This window comes from Engraulis encrasicolus, chromosome 3, assembly GCF_034702125.1.
Source record: "Engraulis encrasicolus isolate BLACKSEA-1 chromosome 3, IST_EnEncr_1.0, whole genome shotgun sequence".
Lineage (NCBI taxonomy): Eukaryota > Metazoa > Chordata > Actinopteri > Clupeiformes > Engraulidae > Engraulis > Engraulis encrasicolus.
In genome coordinates, this window is record NC_085859.1 from 32,836,688 (window position 1) to 32,857,372 (window position 20,685).

The following is a 20,685-nucleotide window of genomic DNA, read 5'->3' on the forward strand; positions in this document are numbered from 1 at the left end:
TTGAGCATAAACAGTAAGTACTGCACAATAGCAGCATTGGCCGTTGTGGAAGCAACCAAGATATTTTAGGCAGCACCATTGAAACCCATTCATCCTCCACTTGTCCGTGATCGCCATCAAGCTGCAATAGCCTACCAACTGAAGAACTTTAGTGATTCTCACTGGTTAAAGATTCTCTGATACTAACAAGCATTAAACAATTTCTAAGGAAACTACAATACTTAAAAAGTGTTTGATGCAGCACAGTATGATGATTTTCATCACTATGATTTTGATAGTGGCATTGTTGCATATAATGTGCCTGCTGCAAATTAGGCATTGCTTTGAGAGCTAGCTTGTAGTGCTGCTTGTTTGCTGTGCTGCTTGGTGCAAATTACGTTTTTAAAGACTGACCAATGCTTTATTCATCATTGGCTCATCAAGAGATACAGTAAAAAGCCCACCTCGCACACTCCCATTGTCATTTTAACATAGAAACACTGAAATTGTATTCATGCCCACACTTTCAAAGGACCACCGTAAACCATTATCTCAACTAGAATGGGCACTCGGTAGAGCGCAAACCTTCGCCTACGCCACTTATTTTTTTCTGGCCATCTTCAAAATGTGGGGCATAACATTCTCCAAATTTTTTTTGTTAGTTTCATTTAAATCGGACCGGAATATCGTAATATTACATTTTTGGCCCAGTCTTGACCTCTTATTCAATTCAGCATGCACACGTTCTTCTGGCATATAGTGCTTGGCAAAGAAAAACGTTTTTGACCTTTTTGTGACCTTGACCTTTGACCCAATCACTCCCAAAAAGTAATCGGTTGTTCCTTGGGTCATGACCAATCATCCCAGTAAATGTCATAAAAATCGGCTCAATTTACGTTTTGACCTTTTCGTGACCTTGACCTTTGACCCAATCACTCCCAAAAAGTAATTGATTGTTCCCTGGGTCATGACCAATCATCCCACTAAATTTCATAAAAATCGGCTCAATTTACGTTTTTGACCTTTTCGTGACCTTGCCCTTGACCTTTGTCCTTTGACCCAATCACTCCCAAAAAATAATCGATTGTTCCTTGGGTCATGACCAATCATCCCACCAAATTTCATAAAAATCGGCTCAGTTCTTTCTGAGTTTGACCTTTTCGTGACCTTGACCTTGACCTTTGACCCAATCACTCCCAAAAAGTAATCGATTGTTCCTTGGGTCATGACCAATCATCCCACTTAATTTCATAAAAATCGGCTCAGTTCTGACTGAGTTATACGAAGTACAAACAAACATTTTGACTTTGACCTTTGACCTTTGACCCAATCACTCCCAAAAACTAATCGATTGTTCCTTGGGTCATGACCAATCATCCCACCAAATTTCATAAAAATCGGCTCAGTTCTGACTGAGTTATACGAAGTACATACAAACATATTCACAAATAAATAAAAAATAAATAAATACACAGCGGTCAAAACATAACCTTCGCCGACTTTGTCTTGGCGAAGGTAATAAAGCATAGACCCATACAGTAGTATCATGCTCAAGGCACTCCAGTCATGGTGAACGATGGGAGGGTGGGGTGGTAACATGGCCAGGGTACCACAGTTATGGAGAATGATGGGTGGGGTGGGAAGTTGCCATGGCCATATTCATGAATGCAACTATGACCCAGTATTTGCCTGTCATCTCACAGTACAATTCAACTTTTTAACTGAAATGTACTGTTATTTTACTTATACTACTGTATAAATATTGTAGAGCACTTTTAGTTTAACAATACTAATACTGTAAACGTTCTGTAGAGTACTGTTATTTAACAGTTCAATTGCTGCTGAAAAAATGTTATATACTGTGATACATTAAACAGCACTGAGCTGTATTTGATGTTTGGTGTGAAATAACAGTAGAATTACAGGTAAATATAATTGCCAATAACTGCCATTATTTTGCAGGGGAATTTTCTTACAGTGTATGTATATCTTTTTTACAATGGGGTATGTGTGTGTCTTCAGAAATATCACAATCAAGCTTGCTTGTGGGTAAACTAAGGTTGTATATCTACTGTAAGACACAGCACACTCCTTCAGGCCAAGAGCCATCCCTAGGGATGCTACTCAGTCAGTCGAGTATTGGTCATGATTACGCCACATTTACCGTTGTGCAATTCCACTTACTGTAAAGACATTCTCTTTTTAAAAAAAACAGATGCATAAGTGCATTACTATATACACACTTCTGAACTTGCTACAGGAAATGTCAATGTGGAAGGATATTCTTGAAATATTTTTGAGGAGGATGTTTCTAAGGAGATTAAAACAATCGCTTCTATGATCATGACAATTACAGGCAATTACTACAGGCAATTCTTCAGGCATTCCTACTGCATGCCAGGAACACTATGGTGTTTCGCTAGCCTGATTATCATCGACTTTCAAATCTCTTTGAGACTTGGTCTGACCAAGAGCATAACAATTAACATTTCCCAAACGGCATGTTCGACCTAGCCTCGCGACGCCATCCTTTGTACTCCACCCAAAGATTTTGGCACCGCACATCGTCTGGCAAAAGCCTGGAGCTCGCTTCTCTCAGTGTTTCGCCAATCAGCAAACAGTTGAGAGTGGTGACGTATAACTCACCTGCGAGCTGCGTTACTGAATGGTTAAGGTAACTATATTCACACTTTCGTTTTGTTATTTGTATGCTTTTGCAACGCTATAACGTAACAGGCATGCTAATAAAGCACAATATGGGTTTTAATTTGAGTTTGGAACTTCAATTAATTTAAATGATAGAGTAAGATCAGACCATCTCCCATCGTCCACGGAGACGGATTCCTCATGGCTTTTGCCAGACTGATTGACAGAGTCAACAGTCGGCTATTGGCACAGGCTACGGTTGACCCGCCTCACATGCCAAATATGTTTGCTTCCAGACAAAGCGGGAGAGGTTCCCAATTTTTCCGGAGCTCAGAAACGATATTTGTATTGCTCTTGGCCTGACTAGAAGCAATGCTGAAGGTGTTGTGTCACTAGGAGGGCGCAGCCTGGCTAGTCTTTTGCTAGCATGCCCCTGAACAAAGAAAGACAGTATGTGCTTGCCTACTATGATGTTCGATAATGTGATCGCTCACAACTCAGTGGAGCAGAACGGATAATCTTGAAGACACAACACTTCTAAATCTCTTTTGCTCTTTGGAGGCCAAACTTCCAGGACTGTTGCGTCTGTGCTGTGCCCGCTGTGTAACGTAACATATTATCCCTTTCTTATTTACAAACATTGGTAAAAAATGTTATAATTTCTTGATTATTTCCTAAATGTTAATTAAGTTTTACAAGGGTCCATTATTATAAAGTGTTACCAATTCTTACTAAAGTATCTGTTGAAGAAGAATTGAAGAATCATGAGGTTGGCTGCTGAGTACCACATGTATCACATGTCTGCCTTTCAAAATAAAACCGAGCCGACCTAGTCAAAGAGGGGTCAGCCCAAAGTTTCAAGACTGTTCACTTTGTATATGACACAAAATAAACTCAAAGGAACTCATTGCACAACAGAGGGTGTGTTTCCTGTTTACACTTTGAGCTTTCAAATTTAACCCTTTAGCAGGGCCTCTGCTCTAACCTTATTGTCACCGAAATGGTAATTAGTCTTCTTCAGTTACTTAAGACATCCTGCATCGTAACAACATTGCTATGGCAATGCAGAGTCTTTTCAGCAAAGAGTGAATAGGCATGTCGACGGGCCCATCTGCAGTAAGAGGCTACAGCAGTGTGGCATGGTTGGAAAAATACAAGACCTTCTTGAGTTATGGAGTTAGAATCTAAGGTCCATAGGACCATACTTCCTACATCTTTCATCAAAATCAAGATGGCTACTACAACCGGCCATTTCTCCAAGGCTGCCCTTGGTGGATAGCTTGACAATAAAAGGGGCAGCATGTGTCACAGGTGTTGACGGGAACAAAGAGTGGCAGAAGGTGTCGAGAACCTTTTGATGCGGGTCGCTGCCTCACACTGTTGCAAGCAGAAGGTTCCAGTCCAGGAATTCTCTGTCTTTCTTGTCGTCAGATCGGCACGGTGACTGACTGCCCTGTGGTGGACTGTCACCATGGTTACTCATCGCTTTCTGACTACCCTCTTTTTTCCGCCATGGCAAAGCCAAGTCTCTTGAGAGACGACTAATCCTTTATGCTGGGCCTCGGAAAGACTTTCCGTACAAACCCTGAGGCCTAACTGAAGTCACAATCCAGAGCCGAGCAAAAGTCTCTCGGCATCGCAATGAGAAATAAAACTGACAAATTTCCCCAGCCCTTTCCTATTCCTTAGAACTGCACTTGTGTGCCTTATTTTCAGCAGTGGTGTGAGACTGGAGGAGGGAAGGGGGAAAAAACTGTCAAGCTGCCTTCTGTCGAAAGCAACACATCAAAAATAAAAAGCTGAAGTGCGAAAGATCTTGACAGGGGAAAAACGTGTGACACAGGGATGAGATATGCAGCAATGTTGCCCTTGCCTCAGCACTCAGCAATAGATGGCGCGCGCGAGAGAGAGAGAGAGAGAGAGAGAGAGAGAGAGAGAGAGAGAGAGAGAGAGAGACAGAGACAGAGACAGAGAGAGAGAGGGAGGACAAAAGAAAGAAAAAAGAAATAGGTAGAGAAATCATTCTCTTCCTCCAGGTATTTTTATACGTGGTAAGTGGGACACACATTTTACATTGTTCACAGCGCAAGGGCATCTTAGCCGCAGAGAGCATTTAAAATCACGCTTTCATGATTTACAGACACTGAAAGATCCCCCACTGAAACATCCAAGCAAAGATATTCACTGCACACATACATCCTGTCAAGACCAAAGCAATGATTCTATGATAGGAAACTGGGGAGGGGGGATAACAAATAGACCGGCTCTCAGCCTCATCTGTGTCCCTTTTGCTGAACAGCTGCAATACCATCTTAGCATCTTAGCCTCAGAACTTAAATATAACTTATATAAGACATGACAAAAGCTGAGAGCATCGTCTGCTACCTGACAAGAGGATAGCATAGCTTTTATCATAGGACAATTGTCTGCCACAGCCTAGTTGGGACACAGGCCAAATATATTTCAGTGAAGATTTTCACCCACCAAGGTCATAATATCCACAGAAACTAAGTTATAAACAACTGGGCATCTTTTTGGACCCATGTAAACCCTTTCATGCAGCAGCTCTGTTATAACCTCGTTGTCACCAAAACGGTAATCACCAAGTCAATCTATTACTCTTGGTAATGTCATAGCAATACTTTTATGATGTAGCAAATAGCAAATAGTGAATGGGATCGTCAACAATCCCATCTACAGTACATGAAAGGTCTAGACATTTCACATCCCTCTTCTGCTCTGGGCTGATGCTAATGAAGGCAAAACATATACAGGTACAGTATATTATATATATTGATCAACCACCACCTCCTACCTGTATTAACAACAACCCTGTACAACTATAGCCGTAGTAGTAGTAGTAGTAGTAGTAGTAGTAGTAGTAGTAGTAGTAGTAGTAGTAGTAGTAGTAGTCATAGTAGTAGTAATAGTAGTCATTGTAGTCATAGTAGTAGTAGTAGTAGTAGTAGTAGTAGTAGTAGTAGTCATAGTAGTAGTAGTAGTAGTAGTAGTAGTAGTAGTAGTAGTCATAGTAGTAGTAGTAGTAGTAGTAGTAGTAGTAGTAGTAAAGTGAGTGGTGCAGTGCAAGTGAACGACCCCTACACAGCAGTCCATGACCTTGAGGTCCCCACCCAAAGTCCCTCCATCCCATTCAGGCCTTTTTTCTATCCACAGGATGCTGACATGCACATGGGGGCAGTCAGCCAGTGGCCCATTAATCACCCGTTTCCATCACCAAACCCCCTTCCCTCCACCCTCCCTCCGCTCCCCTACCGTACCTCCAGCTTCCAGCCAGCCAGCCTCCCATCCCGTCCCACCCAGCCACAGTACCACAGTGCCTGGGCCCCCTGGCATGCTGCTCTGGGGGCCTGTAGGGCGGGGGGGAGAGGTGGTAAGGGAGGTTGGTTGGTGGGAAGCTCCTGGGACTGTTGCCGGTCATTCATCTCCCTGACATTACAGCACAGCAAGGGGGAGGGGGAGGGGGAGGGGGCCCTGGCATCCCCCACTAGGCCAGGTGGGACAGCAGGTTGCTTCCTGCAGGTTATTTTCCATGTCCCGTGGAGACCCCATACACCCCAGCCCGGCTCCTAACCCTCCGCCAACCGCAGGAGCTGCACAGCCGGGGAGGGTAAAAGAGGAGCAGAAAAAGGTAGAGGGCAAAAGAAAAACAGTGAAGAGGAGGAAAGAAGGAGGAATGTGCGATGTGGAGTAGATGGGGTTGGGGAGGACGGAATGGAAGAGGGAAGAGGGTACAAGAAGGGCAGAGAAGGGGAGGTAAGAGAGAGAGGAGGAGAGGAAAAAGGAAGAAGAGGGATGGTGGAGGAATGAAGGAGTGGAGAGAGGCAAGGGCACCTCTTCAATCACAATGACTATCACTAGAGTCACCTCCTTCTGCACCAGCCCATCTTTCAGCACCTCCTTGAAAGACGGAAGAGGGGCTGAGAAGGGGAGAGAAAAGAGGACACGAGTGGGGAAACGAAAGAAAGAAATAGGTGAGGTGGAGAAAATGAGAAGAGGGGAAACGAGTGGGAAAGGGAGAGGGGGAAATGGAGAGAGCCACCTACTCAATCACAATGGCCATCACTAACTGTCACCTTCTTCCAGAGAGGCCCACAGTAACCTCTTGCCTGATTATCATGGCTTTCAAATCTCTTTGAGACTTGGTTTGACCGAGAGCATAACAACTAACATTCTTAAACAGCATGGTTGACCCACCTCCCTTGGTTTGCTACTGGTCGAGGGCAGATCAGGCTGAGCCAAAGTTTAAACCAAACATTTCTTAATCCCAATAGAACGTCTCTGCTTAAACCAACTGCCTTCAACAAGCCTCTACCCAGGACGGTTGGAAGTGCTCAAAGTTGATTGCTTCCCAACAAAGTGGGTGCAGTTTCCCGCTGTGGAGGGAACCCAAAAGTACCTGAACAAACAATTTGCCTGAGCGTGTGCAGATGAGCCGTAGGTGTTGCGTCACTGCGAGGGCGGAGCCTGGGTAAGTAACCTCCTGCTTGTACTCCTCAAATCTTTCAACACCTCCTCGGGGAGTTCTCCATAACCAATCCTGTTTGCTGTCCTGTTTGCACTCCATCAGCCCCAAGCCTGGCGTAATGCAATTACTCCAACATCTGTGCTTACTTACGCATAAAAACTTGGATTGGTCTGCATTCCTTAATCCTATGATGGTGAGCCGAGCTCTAATGGACTAAAAAGGACAAATGCACTTAAGTTTGGACAGAATGCCACAGTTATCTCGTGACGGGGTGGCAGTTTGTCAGCTCGGTTTAGTTATTCAGCTTCTAGCATTTTCTTCCAGCAGTTCAATGCACAGATATACTGTATCTATGCACACACACAAACACACAGACACACAAATACACACACAAATGAAAACTGCACACACACACACACACACACACACACACACACACACACACACACACACACACACACACACACACACACACACACACACACACACACACACACACACACACACACACACACACACACACACACACACACACACAGCTGCTTGTCTGATATCAGGTCAGTACAATACAGTATATGCGTAAGGTCAATGGAAAAGTGGCAGTGAAAAGTGCATGGCATTGAGGTTAAGGTCAAAAGCAAACTAACTGCAAATATAGCATGTGGCAGACAAGTTTCCATGGTGAGGAAGGGAAAGTACCTGTGCTATGTGGTGCAGAGTTTGGCAGAGGTTACAAGCGCAAGTGACGAGAAATAGGTGTGCATGCCAATGAGTATCAGTTTCCCATCACAAGAGCAGTGGTTTCCAAACTGGAGGCCGGCACCCCTGTGTGTGTGTGTGTGTGTGTGTGTGTGTGTGTGTGTGTGTGTGTGTGTGTGTGTGTGTGTGTGTGTGTGTGTGTGTGTGTGTGTGTGTGTGTGTGTGTGTGTGTGTGTGTGTGTGTGTGTGTGTGTGTGTGTCTGTGCAGCATCTGTGAGAAAGTGTAACTGACTCAGTCAGTACACTAGAGGTTGAAACTTCAACATTGCACTGACGAGCAAAAGCAAGCATTAATAGCATTTTTTACATGGTAAGCACCTTTGACTTTGAGTTTCTTTTCAGAAAAATTACACATTAAAAAATGAATGTAATTCAACACTTAGAGAATACTCTGAGGCCACCAGACTAAGTGTTGAATTAAAACCCTTTGAGGAGTGAGGGCATTCCCCAGCTTTCTCTAGAATTTTACTTAAACACTCTACAGCTCCCATAGAAGCAGAGAGAGTAGAGAGATATCTCTGATAGAAGTCTGTGTTAAAAATCTGGAAAGTCCTTGTGACATCATAATGAGAAATCAAAATTTGTGCAAAATTCAAATCTCATAGTGTATTTGTGATGGTACTCCTCAAAGGGTTAACACTACATTTTGTGGCTGGCTGGCCTCCCACCTGAGAGACACTGCGTGATGTCCGTACACCTCCCTCACCGCTGCCAAGTCGGCCTCCAGCTGGGGATGCTTGTGGAGCTCGCCGTCATAACTCACCTGTCACACAGATGCAGATAGACAGACAGAGAGAGACGGGCAGAGAGAGAGAGAGGGAGAGAGAGAGAGAGAGAGAGAGAGAGAGAGAGAGAGAGAGGGAGGGAAAGATTGAGACAGGGACAGATAGAGAGAAAGAGAGAAAGACAAGGGGGAGAGAGAGAGAGAGAGAGAGAGAGAGAGAGAGAGAGAGAGAGAGAGAGAGAGAGAGAGAGAGACAGGGACAAAGAGAGAGAGACAGGGAGATGGAGAGAGAGTATGAAAGAGAGAGAGAGAGAGAGAGAGAGAGAGAGAGAGAGAGAGAGAGAGAGAGAGAGAGAGAGAGAGAGAGAGAGAGAGAGAGAGAGAGAAAGGTGGACAAGGTCAGTTCAGCACCTCCTCCAAAAACCCACTCAGTCTCCAAGTGCAAGGATCTGCATTCCGTCTTTCTTTTAGTTCCATGCTATTTTATCCTTGAATAGTTCCACACAACCCAGCAGATGGCTCAGCATATGGAGCTAAATGTCCCTGGCACCATTCGAGGAGTCCTTGCGGAGTGGAATTGGTGCTCCAGGAGAAGCTTAAAGAACCCATTATTTAGGAGCAGGAAGGCACGCACACAGCCCAGCCGCCCAAAAAGGACAAGGACCAAGGCCATTCACACAATTCCCTTCTTCATCTCTTTTTTCTTCTCTTCTCTTCTCTTCTCTTCTCTTCTCTTCTCTTCTCTTCTCTTCTCTTCTCTTCTTGTCAGTTCTGTTTTCTTCCCTTCTCTTTCCTTCACTTCTCTTCTCTTTTCTTCTCTTTTTTTCTTTCCTTTTCTTTTCTTCTCTTCTCTTTTCTTCTCTTTTTTTCTTTCCTTTTCTTTTCTTCTCTTCTCCTCTCTTCACTTCTCATCTCTTCTCTTTTCCCTCCATTTCCTCCTCCTCCCATTACCCTTCCTTCTCCAAAAAAAAGAAGAAATTACAAAACGACCCGAGCACACATTTTGCCGGTGTTCCATCAGCAGGCAAACTACCGTAGAGCAGCTTAAGGGGATGAGGTCATTTGTGAAATCCCCTGCATACATAATTCAAACACACAAGCAGAAAATGACGGAGCCCGTTTTTAGAGGAAGCTTCATCAGCTATCTGCATCCGAAGAGCGAGGTGTATTTTGCTTTACTGTAATGCGCACCTCTGTTGCCCAGCGGTGATTAGGAGAAAGGGAAACTAAGGATTTTGCGTTAGTTTGGTTATCCATTTACTTTATTGCCATTCGATTTCAGAGTGCTCTGTATGTGTGTGTGTGTGTGTGTGTGTGTGTGTGTGTGTGTGTGTGTGTGTGTGTGTGTGTGTGTGTGTGTGTGTGTGTGTGTGTGTGTGTGTGTGTGTGTGTGTGTGTGTGTGTGTGTGTGTGTGTATTGTTGTTGTTGTTGTTGTTATGGCTGTTGGGGGCAGTAGGGGCACAAGGCTTGCAAAGGCGTTTGTCTAAACATCATCAGTGCCCAAGGCAGAAAAAATGACATACCAATATAAACAAGCAATAAGCTGTTGGTGATGGACTTTTAAACAGAGTTGGACCAACCAAACATTTTTTTTATTCATCTGTCAAGATAACTCCAGTGAAAATAATACAAAATGAACAGATAACATCTCTGTCTCTCTCCGAAGCATGCAGGGCGACTATCCTGTAATCACACATTTCAAAAACGCTCGTCAGGAAACGGCAGAGTGGTATCTGCAAGGGGGGTGGCAGACACTGTATAAACAACCTTCCTCCACTTCCATTTGTCTCCTGGCTGAGACATCAATATATCCAGTGGATGTTGTGTCTTAAGCTCTTTACTGTGCCTCACACACAAATGGGCAGGTATTTCTTTAAAGTATATCAAAAGATATGAGGTATGAGATTTGTGAAGGGGTGAATGGTCACCGCTCATCTGTTTTGAAGGTGCAGGAATCAGTAGAATTATCTGAACAAGAAGCCTTTCTTTTTCAGGGTATGAGATTTCAAATCCCCCCCGAGACCTCCATATTTGCGCATGGGGGAAATGGAAGGGAAGTTCAGTGAGACATCACCATTCAATCCTTTTGAATGGTATTGCCCAAAAATGATTGCATGTTGTGTTCTCAATTCAGTCCACCTCACACGCAACTAACATGTTTCGCTTTTGCGTTAATCCATCTAAACAACTGGAAGCCATCACAACGTGAAAGGGATTTCAAGCAAAAAAGTGCTCCAGGAAAATATCTCCTGTCCTACTTTTAATTTGAATGGACATGCACTTTACTTCAACTCCAACCGACATGCTCACAGTAACATAGGCTGTCAAGTTACATAAATGCACTTGAAGGCAGGGCAATGCGATGCAGTTTTAAGGTAAAATTTAAAACAGGGTGATCAGAGAGGAGTAGAAGGAGGAGGTCTTCCTCAACACTTTGCCTTAAGTTTCCACTCTAATGTCGAGCTTTTGGAAGAGAACAAGCTCTCATTTTTCATGCTTGTGTATATTTTTAATAATGGATATTTTGTATCCGTTTCTTTTTTTAGATCCCATTTAGGAGAAATATCAATTGCAGTCAACATAAATGAATGTGCGATACAGAATCTCTCGCCATTGAATTTGGCTACCTACTTGGCAAACACGCCATTGTTTTTCGATAAGTATATGCAGATTTTTGTGTTTTTTCTTGTTTCGGGTGTGTTTTTATACATCTAAAACTATACGTCTTTCCCTTTTAGGGAACTAAAGCTTCATATACGTGTAAACGAAAAGTCCAAATGGAAAAAAAACGATGCATATTAAAATCCATAAATTGCATCTGTGTAAAAATGGTCAAAGAGCTTTGTAGAGGAGTTAGATTGACTCGATGAGGGAGGGAGTTCCATCATCATCACGTCATGACATTAGGAATTGGACAATTATAGATTCAGATAATTAGATAAATTATATAATATATAATTTAGATAATGGTTTAATTGTAATTATTTGCAAAAATCATAAACTGCCCCAGGCCTTTTGAAGGCACTATAGCCTCTATATGTACTACAGCTGCATGACAAACCAATAGTGAATTATACAAGTCATGTCAGTACCATCTGTAGCAAGTATTTACAAACTAATCAGCCAAAATAAGCAATCTCTTGTACCATTAATAGGTGAAAGCCTAGTCATCGGTATAAATAAAAGCTACCCGGAAACTCCCCATTATGTACTAACTCTTTTTGATGAATCTTTCCAGTGTCTCTGCTGGATGTCACCTTATCAGTTGTAGTCTGTAAAGCACCTGCCAAATTCCTGCTCCACTACTGATCAACGACACTATGAGATTTTTTGGAACCTGACCCTGCCTCTGACTTGGGATTAAATCCAATTTCAAACCCCAGCGCATTCACCCGATACACACACACACACACACACACACACACACACACACACACACACACACACACACACACACACGCAAGCACACATGCACAGACACACAAACACAAACACACAAACACACACACACACACACACACACACACACACACACACACACACACACACACACACACACACACACACACACACACACACACACGCATGCAAGCACACACACACACACACACACACACACACACACACACACACACACACACACACACACACACACACACACACACACGCACGCAAGCACACATGCACAGACACACAAACACAGACACAGACACAGACACAGACACACACACACACACACACACACACACACACACACACACACACACACACACACACACACACACACAAACACACACACTGAAAAACTGCATCACCATCATAATTCTATTCTCTTTGCGGGATTCTGCAGCGTCAACACACTCTCAACAGATCAAAATAAAGTGGAGGTGATAAATATTTGGAAGGAATGCTCCAGAACACCCATACCATTCACAACACAGCACCTTGCTCACACAACCCTAGCAAACACACACACACACACACACACACACACACACACACACACACACACACACACACACACACACACACACACACACACACACACACACACACACACACACACACAGAACACACAGAATACAAAGAATACACACACGCACAGAATACATGCAGGCATCCACACATACACGCATGTAGGCCTAAACATGTGCACATACACAAGACCATCACACACCACCTATCCTACCACTCCAACACACACACACACACACACACACACACACACACACACACACACACACACACGCACGCACGCACGCGCACACACACGCACCATCTCCCTTCCTTCTCCCTCCTCTCTGTGTAGCCCTCTCCAATAATCCGACACTTGCAGAACAACAGAGCGCGTGTCAGTGGGTAATGGGCACATTATGGTGATGGAGTGGCACGCGGTGGCACGCGGTGGCACCGGCGGCGCGCCCGGCCCCTATGCATCATCATCTCTGAGCCGGCACGCTAATCAGTCACGCCAGGCCGCCCGCCACCGCCACTGCCAACCGCCATCGTCATCGCCAACGCTCCCGGGAGCGAGCCCCCAGCGTCCCACAGGGGCCATGGCGAGTTCAGTCCACCCCACCTCACCCATACCCCGCTGTCCCCAACCGCTGTTAATGGAGCTGCCTGCCAACCGCCCATGCGCCCTCCCCTGCGCCCGACCGCCTGCCCGCAGCCATCGTTAGCAGCACTAGTGTCGCGGTTCGTTGCCGGTGCTGCACCAGCCGCCATCGCTGGCACGTTTGCGTGGGCACGCACGCGCGCACGCGCGTGCACACACACACACACGCACACACGACACACGCACACACACACACACACACACACACGCACACACGACACACGCACACACACACACAACTCATTTAATGCAGTGGCAGTCAGGCTGATGCGGACGCCTGGACTGTTATGATGGAAGTCATCCCCCAACCCCCGAGCTCTTCACTCCGCTCCAGCCACCCACTCCCCTCTTCTTCTTCCTCCTCTTCCTCCTCCTCCTCCTATCCTTCCTCCTTCTCCTCCTCCTCCTCCTCGTCCGTCTGCTCTTCCATCTCCTCCCTTCCATCTTCTTCCTCCTCCTCTTCCTCCTCCTCCTATCCCTCCTCCTCCTCCTCTGTCTCCTCTTCCTCCTCCTCCTCTTCACCTCCTGCTTCCGCTGATGAATGGCCACATAACTCTCCCTTCTTGTGCACCGAACAGAGCAGAGAGGGAATCGCTTCATCGTCTCTCTCTCTCTCTCTCTCTCTCTCTCTCTCTCTCTCTCTGTCTCTCTCTCTCTCTCTCTCTCTCTCTCTCTCTCTCTCTCTCTCTCTCTCTCTCTCTCTCTCTCACACACACACACACACACACACACATACACACACACACACACAGGGTCCCTCTCCAAGTCTTTTTAAACGCTCATTCATCCTTGCTATTTCTCTCTCTTCCTCTCTCTCTCTCTCTCTCTCTCTCTCTCTCTCTCTCTCTCTCTCTCTCTCTCTCTCTCTCTCTCTCTCTCTCTCTCTCTCTCTCTAGTCTCCATCCCTTGTCTCTCTCTCTCTCTCTCTCTCTCTCTCTCTCTCTCTCTCTCTAGTCTCCATCCCTTGTCTCTCTCTCCCTCTCTCTCTCTGTCTCAACCCTCCATTTTTCAATCCCAATCACTCTTTTTACAGCCACCATAATTAATACAAGCCACAAAAGAGATGGGCTTCAAGTGCTCAGGTGTCACACTACCACACTGCACCACACCACACCACAGCGTACTGTCAGAATAGAAGAGGCACCTCCTGTCCTCTTATATTCAGTTTTGCAGTGGCCACTCGGGCCGGCAGCCTCTCACATTGAGAACAGCACACCCTCCACCTTCCCAATCAGTGGGCACCTTCACCCAGCCAGCCAGCCAGCCAGCCAGAGTGAGTTCACCGTCACCTCTCTAAGATCGGAGCCTGATACTCAGGTCCACAATGCCTTGCAGGGCTAGATGGATGGGCACAGTGTCTAGACTTTAACTGCGTGGGGTGGGGAAATGGTCTGTCTGGATTGAGTGCTCATGGTGTGCCCTTGTGAAAAGAAGAATGTACAGCTTGGGAGAGAGAGAGAGAGAGAGAGAATGAGAGAGGGACAGAGAGAGAGAGAGAGAGAGAGAGAGAGAGAGAGAGAGAGAGAGAGAGAGAGAGAGAGAGAGAGAGAGAGAGAGAGAGAGAGAGAATGAGGGAGAGAGAGAGAGAAAATGAGAGGGACAGAACCAGAGATGAGGAGAGAGGGGGGTGAGAAGAAAGAGAAGAAGAAAAAGTCCTTTTCTTTTAAAAAACCTGAGCTGCCGTCACTGCAGAGGTGCCCAGACAAAGAATAATCAGCTAACTAAAAAGTTCTGTCGAGCTCTACAGTACATTCTCCCATCCCCGCTGCGGAATAGGCTGCACTGAAATGACAAAAGTGAAGTGAAGAGAGAAAAAAAAATGTATAGCCATCGCTTTCAGGATTGAGAGGAACGGCTTTATGCCAGACACTTTGAAGAGGAAAGACATAAATGACCCTTATTGTCAGGGGGAAGTGTGTGATGATCGGGAAGAAATAAAGTACCTGTCCACCATAGTAGAACTCCTCAGAGTCATTGTCCCCTTCAGAGTCCTCTTCTATGGCATAAGGACACTGAGGAAAACAGACAGAGAGAGAGAGAGAGAGAGAGAGAGAGAGAGAGAGAGAGAGAGAGAGAGAGAGAGAGAGAGAGAGAGAGAGAGAAAGAAGACCTAATTAGTAACACCATTTGGCTCACAAATGCATAAAGGTTTGGACTAAAGCTGTCGTTGTTGAAGTGTGTACTATCACAGAATATACTATAACTGTCTTTCAGCTGTTATTGGATACACTGTGCTTGTCAGATCTGAATTTGGCAACTCGAACTGAACTGAGCAAACAGGGTCAAATCAAGTGTGTCGTAGAAGAGGCTATGGAGGGAAATCTGTCCCTTTTGCCTCCTCAGACATTTCCTTCAATGACTGCATTGCCTTTTTCATAGCAAAATGTGGCTGTGCATTACACATATCAAATGCAATACACAGGCTTACTTTGTGGATCTGTCAAAATCTACCCCACTTCAAGTACAGGCGCACTAGCCATCCAAAAGAGAAAAATGTATTCGCAATTAAGAAGTATTGTTCAACTAGAATTATGAAGTCGATTTCACAAAATGTGATATAGAGCCTTACGAAAATTAACCATGGTAAATCATGGCTTTCATGGTTTTTTGAGCATGCTTTGTGACTATGGTTCAATCATGGTTTGACTATGGTTTAACTACATATAACTATTTACTCTGAAAACGAATCATGGTTTTACCATGGTTTATAGTTCTTCATTAAATTACACTTAGCTGACACTTTTTTATCCAAAGCGCGTATTGGTGACAGTCCCTGGAGCAATGTGGGGTTAGGTGCCTTGCTCAAGGGCACTTCAGCCATGGATGGAGGTGTAGGGAGAGGTAAGAGTGGGATTCGAACCTGCAACTCTATGACCTCCAGTCCAACTCCCTAACCATTACACCACGGCTGCCCTCAAGTAGTTATTCATGGTTTTCATGGTGTTTTGGGGTAGCCACGAAACCCACAATAAACCATGGTTATTGGTTAAACCCTCGTCTTGTAAATCTTGTACGAGGGAATACTAAGGGTGAGCGAGAAAATTGCTGTAAGGAGAATGAGACTTGCAGGACACTGCCAAAGGCACCAACAATTGCCGCCGCATGGGTGCCGGTCAAGAGGACGTCCCACACTAACTTATGTGGACATACTTAAGAAGGACGCAGGAACCCAGAGTGCCAGTGAATTGAAAAGATGTATGGAGAATCGGGATGATTGGAAGCAACGATGGAAGGCTCGTCTGAGGACAACCTAGCGAGATAGTCACAAACCATGCTCAAAAAACATTGGTCCAAGGTCGATTTTCGTAAGGGCGAGTCTTTTTAAATACAGGCCAAACACAGTTACAGTATGTTTGTCTCCATGTGACTTATAAAAACAAAGGGCGTTTCACACCTCAGACACCACTGCACCTCAGTAACATGACAGAAAGTCTGTCCTAATATGCTACCAGTCTCTTTACACTTTTTTGCTGTGCTTCATGAGAGAAAATGAAAAAAAAAAACCTGAGGTGCCATAACGTACTTTGTGTGACCAGGTTTTTGAATAACTCTTACCGGGCTTTTGTCAATCTGCAGCTTTGATCTGTTGGAGAGGCAGCTGGTGGCGTCATTACTGAATCTGATTTCTGTATTCAGGAGAGAAGAGAATAAGCAATAGTTAGATGGAAGGGTAAAAGAAGAAGAAGAACAGGAAGAGGACGGAGCGAGAGAGAGAGAGAGAGAGAGAGAGAGAGAGAGAGAGAGACAGACAGACAGACAGACAGACAGACAGACAGACAGACAGAGAGAAAAGAAACGCAAATGAGAAAATGAGAGATGGAGAGGAAGTAGGAAAGAAACAGAGAGAGAGAGAGAGAGAGAGAGAGCGAGAGAGAGAGAGAGAGAGAGAGCGAGAGAGAGAGAGAGAGAAAGAGAGACAGTAGATAGAGAGTAATAATCAATCATTGCCGCCACATCGCCTGCGGAGGCCATCTACATGCATTCACCGCATCTGCAACAGCACAGTACAACACCGCCAGCACATCACACATTTCAGCAGTGGGGTGGGGCGAGCAGAGAAGGGTGGATGGGGATGGGGGGGGTGGCAATGGGCCGTAGACTATACCGGGAGCAAGTGCTGACGTGTTGCTTTGTCAGAGAGAGAGAGAGAGAGAGAGAGACAGAGAGAGAGACAGAGACAGAGACAGAGAGAGAGAGACAGAGAGAGAGAACCATTACACCAGCATTGTTTACAGAGCAGTCAGTTTAGAGCTCCAGGAGAAGGTGGAAGGTGTGTAGAGGGAAATAACTGACATAAAAGAGGTAAGATGGGGGAAAATGGTGGAGAAAAAAGATGCATCTCTGCTATTGCATCAGAAGTCTAGAGCAGCGATAAGCCAGACAACCTCCTCAGCCATCCTCCTCCTCCTGCCTGCTCTGTCAAGTTTTCAGGAAAGCTGGACCTATTCTGAGGTGCATTACTCGAAAGCATAGTTGATAGCCGTTAGCAACTTGGGTAGTTGTCAATGGGAAATTACATTGCAAACTTGGTTAGCAACTATGGTTTTCCAGAAATGCAACCCTGTACGACTTTTTCAATCGTGGCATTCAGCTTCTGGTCATAGCGCGCAAGTGAGTGTTAAACGATTCACAGTTCGCAAAGTGCGATAGCCTCATGACAGCTGACCAGAATTTGAAACAGATTTTCAACCGATCGATTGGAGAGGTGGACGTGAGATGTTAATAGTTTGTCCTTACCCCATGTACTGTAGAGTAGCCTGCACAACGCAAGACCCACGGCTGGTGAAGAATTGAGGCGAAATTCGGACCAATCCCAAAAATAGTTGTTAAGTTACTGACTGACTTGAGCTAGGAATGTAGGAAACTGTGGACCAGCTATTTCTACAACAATGCCATTCACTCTTACCGTGGACTACAATGACCATTTTAGCTTTCTTAAAACCAACAGTGTTTTAACTAATCACAATACATGAATGATAGAAATTATTGATAAGGCAAAGATAGTATTAATTCCAATGTCCAGATCGGACAGAACACCACTGTGTTCAAAGTTTTAGTTTAAAATGTTCATGATCGTTTCAGTTATTAACAGTTAGTAAAAGCCAGGCAGACAACATACCACCCACACAAACCCAAGCTTACACAGAATCATAACCTCCTTCGCAGCGGTAATAACAATAATCAGCAGAAAACGCAGACAATGTCAACAACAAGACTCCATATAATAACAATAATAACAACAACACAACCGTCCAATGAAGTTTGGCCCCCTCAGAGAGTGGTTATACGCTGCAGGCGTCCTCTTAAATATGCCTGACAAAGAGCATTTCACAGGGAACCAACAGAGCCTAGCACATTTCTACTCTCATCCCCTAGTCCAGTGATTCTCAAAGTGTGGTCCGGAGACCACTTGAGGTCTGCGACAGAACTCTGATGGTCCGAGAGGGGATTTCTACTTTTCCAAGACCAGCTAGCAGTAGGCTATATTTGTAACATAATTACAAAGCTAAACCTAGCTGAAGTCTTATTTCCACCACAATAAGACAGACTTGTAAATGGGAATAAAAAGTGTGTGATCTCCATCGAAATTAGCAGTGTGAAATTAGCACCCGTCAACTATCAATTCAGTTGACAGGTGGTCCTTGAACATTTTTGGTTGACTAAGTGGTCCTTGGTCTAAAAAGGTTTGAGAAACACTGCTCTTGTGCTCACCAGAGGAGATGAAGCAGGAGCTTGTGCACACTGTCCGCCTGCTGAGACACACTGTGCAGGGCCTGTGATATCTCCCGAGACACGCTGGGCAGCCTGTACCTCCTGCAGCATCTGTGATGGCCCCTGCATACTGTACTATCCAACTCAGTAGGGGAACAAGCTTAACCATAATGACAACGTGTGTGTGTATGTGTGTGTGTCTGTGTGTGTGTGTGTGTGCGTGCGTGCGTGCGTGTGCGTGTGTGTGCCATGGCTGTTAACTCTAGGGTTCATTTCTGGGCATTAGAGTCTGAAATTTGTTGTTCAGGGGACTTGATTTATTTACCTTTGCATAGGAATGTGTGACCCTGCAATTGTAATGTATCTAAATGAATGGTATTGGGAGACAAAACACTGACATAAGCAACACTGTATTCTGAATAGGAGTAAGTAACATGCTACAATTTCAAGTCATCTATCCGGTGTCAAGTCTGATTACCCACCAGCCATTTTGTTTGTTCTACACAGTGAGTCGCAACTTCAGTGCTTCACTTATGGGTTGCCTCATAGTGTGCACAGTTCCACCACAAGATGTGCACTACGGCCAACTACAGCGCTAAGGGGACTCCATTGATTCTACAACCCTAAGACTCCATAGGTCTCCTAACTGCAGGTCTCCTAAAGGGTTATTCACCTGGCATCACTTGGAACCCGGAAAAGTCAGAGCCTGAAGTATCTTCCTCTAATCTACCATATTTGGTACTACTACAGCATTATATTACGACTTGAATGTCAATGCAATTCTGATGACAACCAGAGCAAGGAGAAATAGCAATGTTGTTCCCTGGCCAACACTAGGTGTGTGTGATGTGGCAAAGCACTGCGGGTGGACTAACTCAAAAACTTGCAGGCAGGCAGGCAGGCAGGTGGACAGGCGGGCAGGCAGGCAGGCAGGCAGACAGGCAGACAGACAGACAGTCAGACAGGGTCATTGCAATACCTGGCCCAACCCTCTCTCTGGGGCCAGGAAACACAAGCAACAAACAAACAAGAGCCGTGTCTTAACGTATTAAATCACAATGCTGGTTACCTGCTGAGATCCTGTGGAAGATAACGGGAATGGGATCTCTCATGACTAGCACTTCATCGTCGTTTTCCGAGTTGGACACATACGTGTTGTCTGCACAGAGATGCAAGAAGGCGCATGTCAGAATATCAACTTTAACATTTCAGATGATGCACTCACTGACTGCAGAATTCCTCCCTAATGGCACTGGCACATCCACTGTCGAAGGCCACAGGAGGGCTTAATAATCATTTGCACATTTCAAGCTGTCAGAGGCGAGTTTTCCGCTATGATGATACTGTATGGGAGCATTTCACGGACATTCTCCTCTCCCCATTCATGCAGATTGCCCACAGTGAGTAGAGCAATTGATGCTCTGTAAATGCTACCACTCTCCAGTTGAGCTCTCTCTCTCTCTCTCTCTCTCTCTCTCTCTCTCTCTCTCTCTCTCTCTCAGTCAAAAACAATGCCTGCGAGACCGGATTAAACACCCAGACATAGGATCCGAGGAAATCTGTGTCTGCTCTTTGTGCATCGACAACAAAATAATAACAACCGTTTAAAAAAAACAATAAATAAGAGGAGGAAGGAGGTCTGGTAGTGTTACACTTCTTGTGTTTTCCGCAGTCTGTCGAGGACTTGTTATGACCCTTTAAACGACAACTGGCAGGTCCAAAACAAAAAAATCAGGATAAAGTAACAGCAAAACTTGTGC

General features: G+C 45.0%; 1 protein-coding gene across 2 annotated transcripts in view; it reads right to left on the reverse strand.

Moving 5' to 3' along the window:
* parp8 (poly (ADP-ribose) polymerase family, member 8) overlaps positions 1 to 20,685 on the reverse strand; it is a 73,476-nt gene that overhangs the window by 31,724 nt on the left and 21,067 nt on the right. For both annotated transcript variants that reach the window (XM_063195228.1, XM_063195227.1), the window contains exons 4-7: positions 19,995 to 20,084; positions 16,769 to 16,839; positions 15,157 to 15,225; positions 8,539 to 8,633 (exon numbers count right to left, since the gene is read on the reverse strand). In XM_063195228.1, the coding sequence (XP_063051298.1) occupies positions 8,539 to 8,633; positions 15,157 to 15,225; positions 16,769 to 16,839; positions 19,995 to 20,084 (325 nt within the window). The remainder of the gene's footprint in view (positions 1 to 8,538; positions 8,634 to 15,156; positions 15,226 to 16,768; positions 16,840 to 19,994; positions 20,085 to 20,685) is intronic.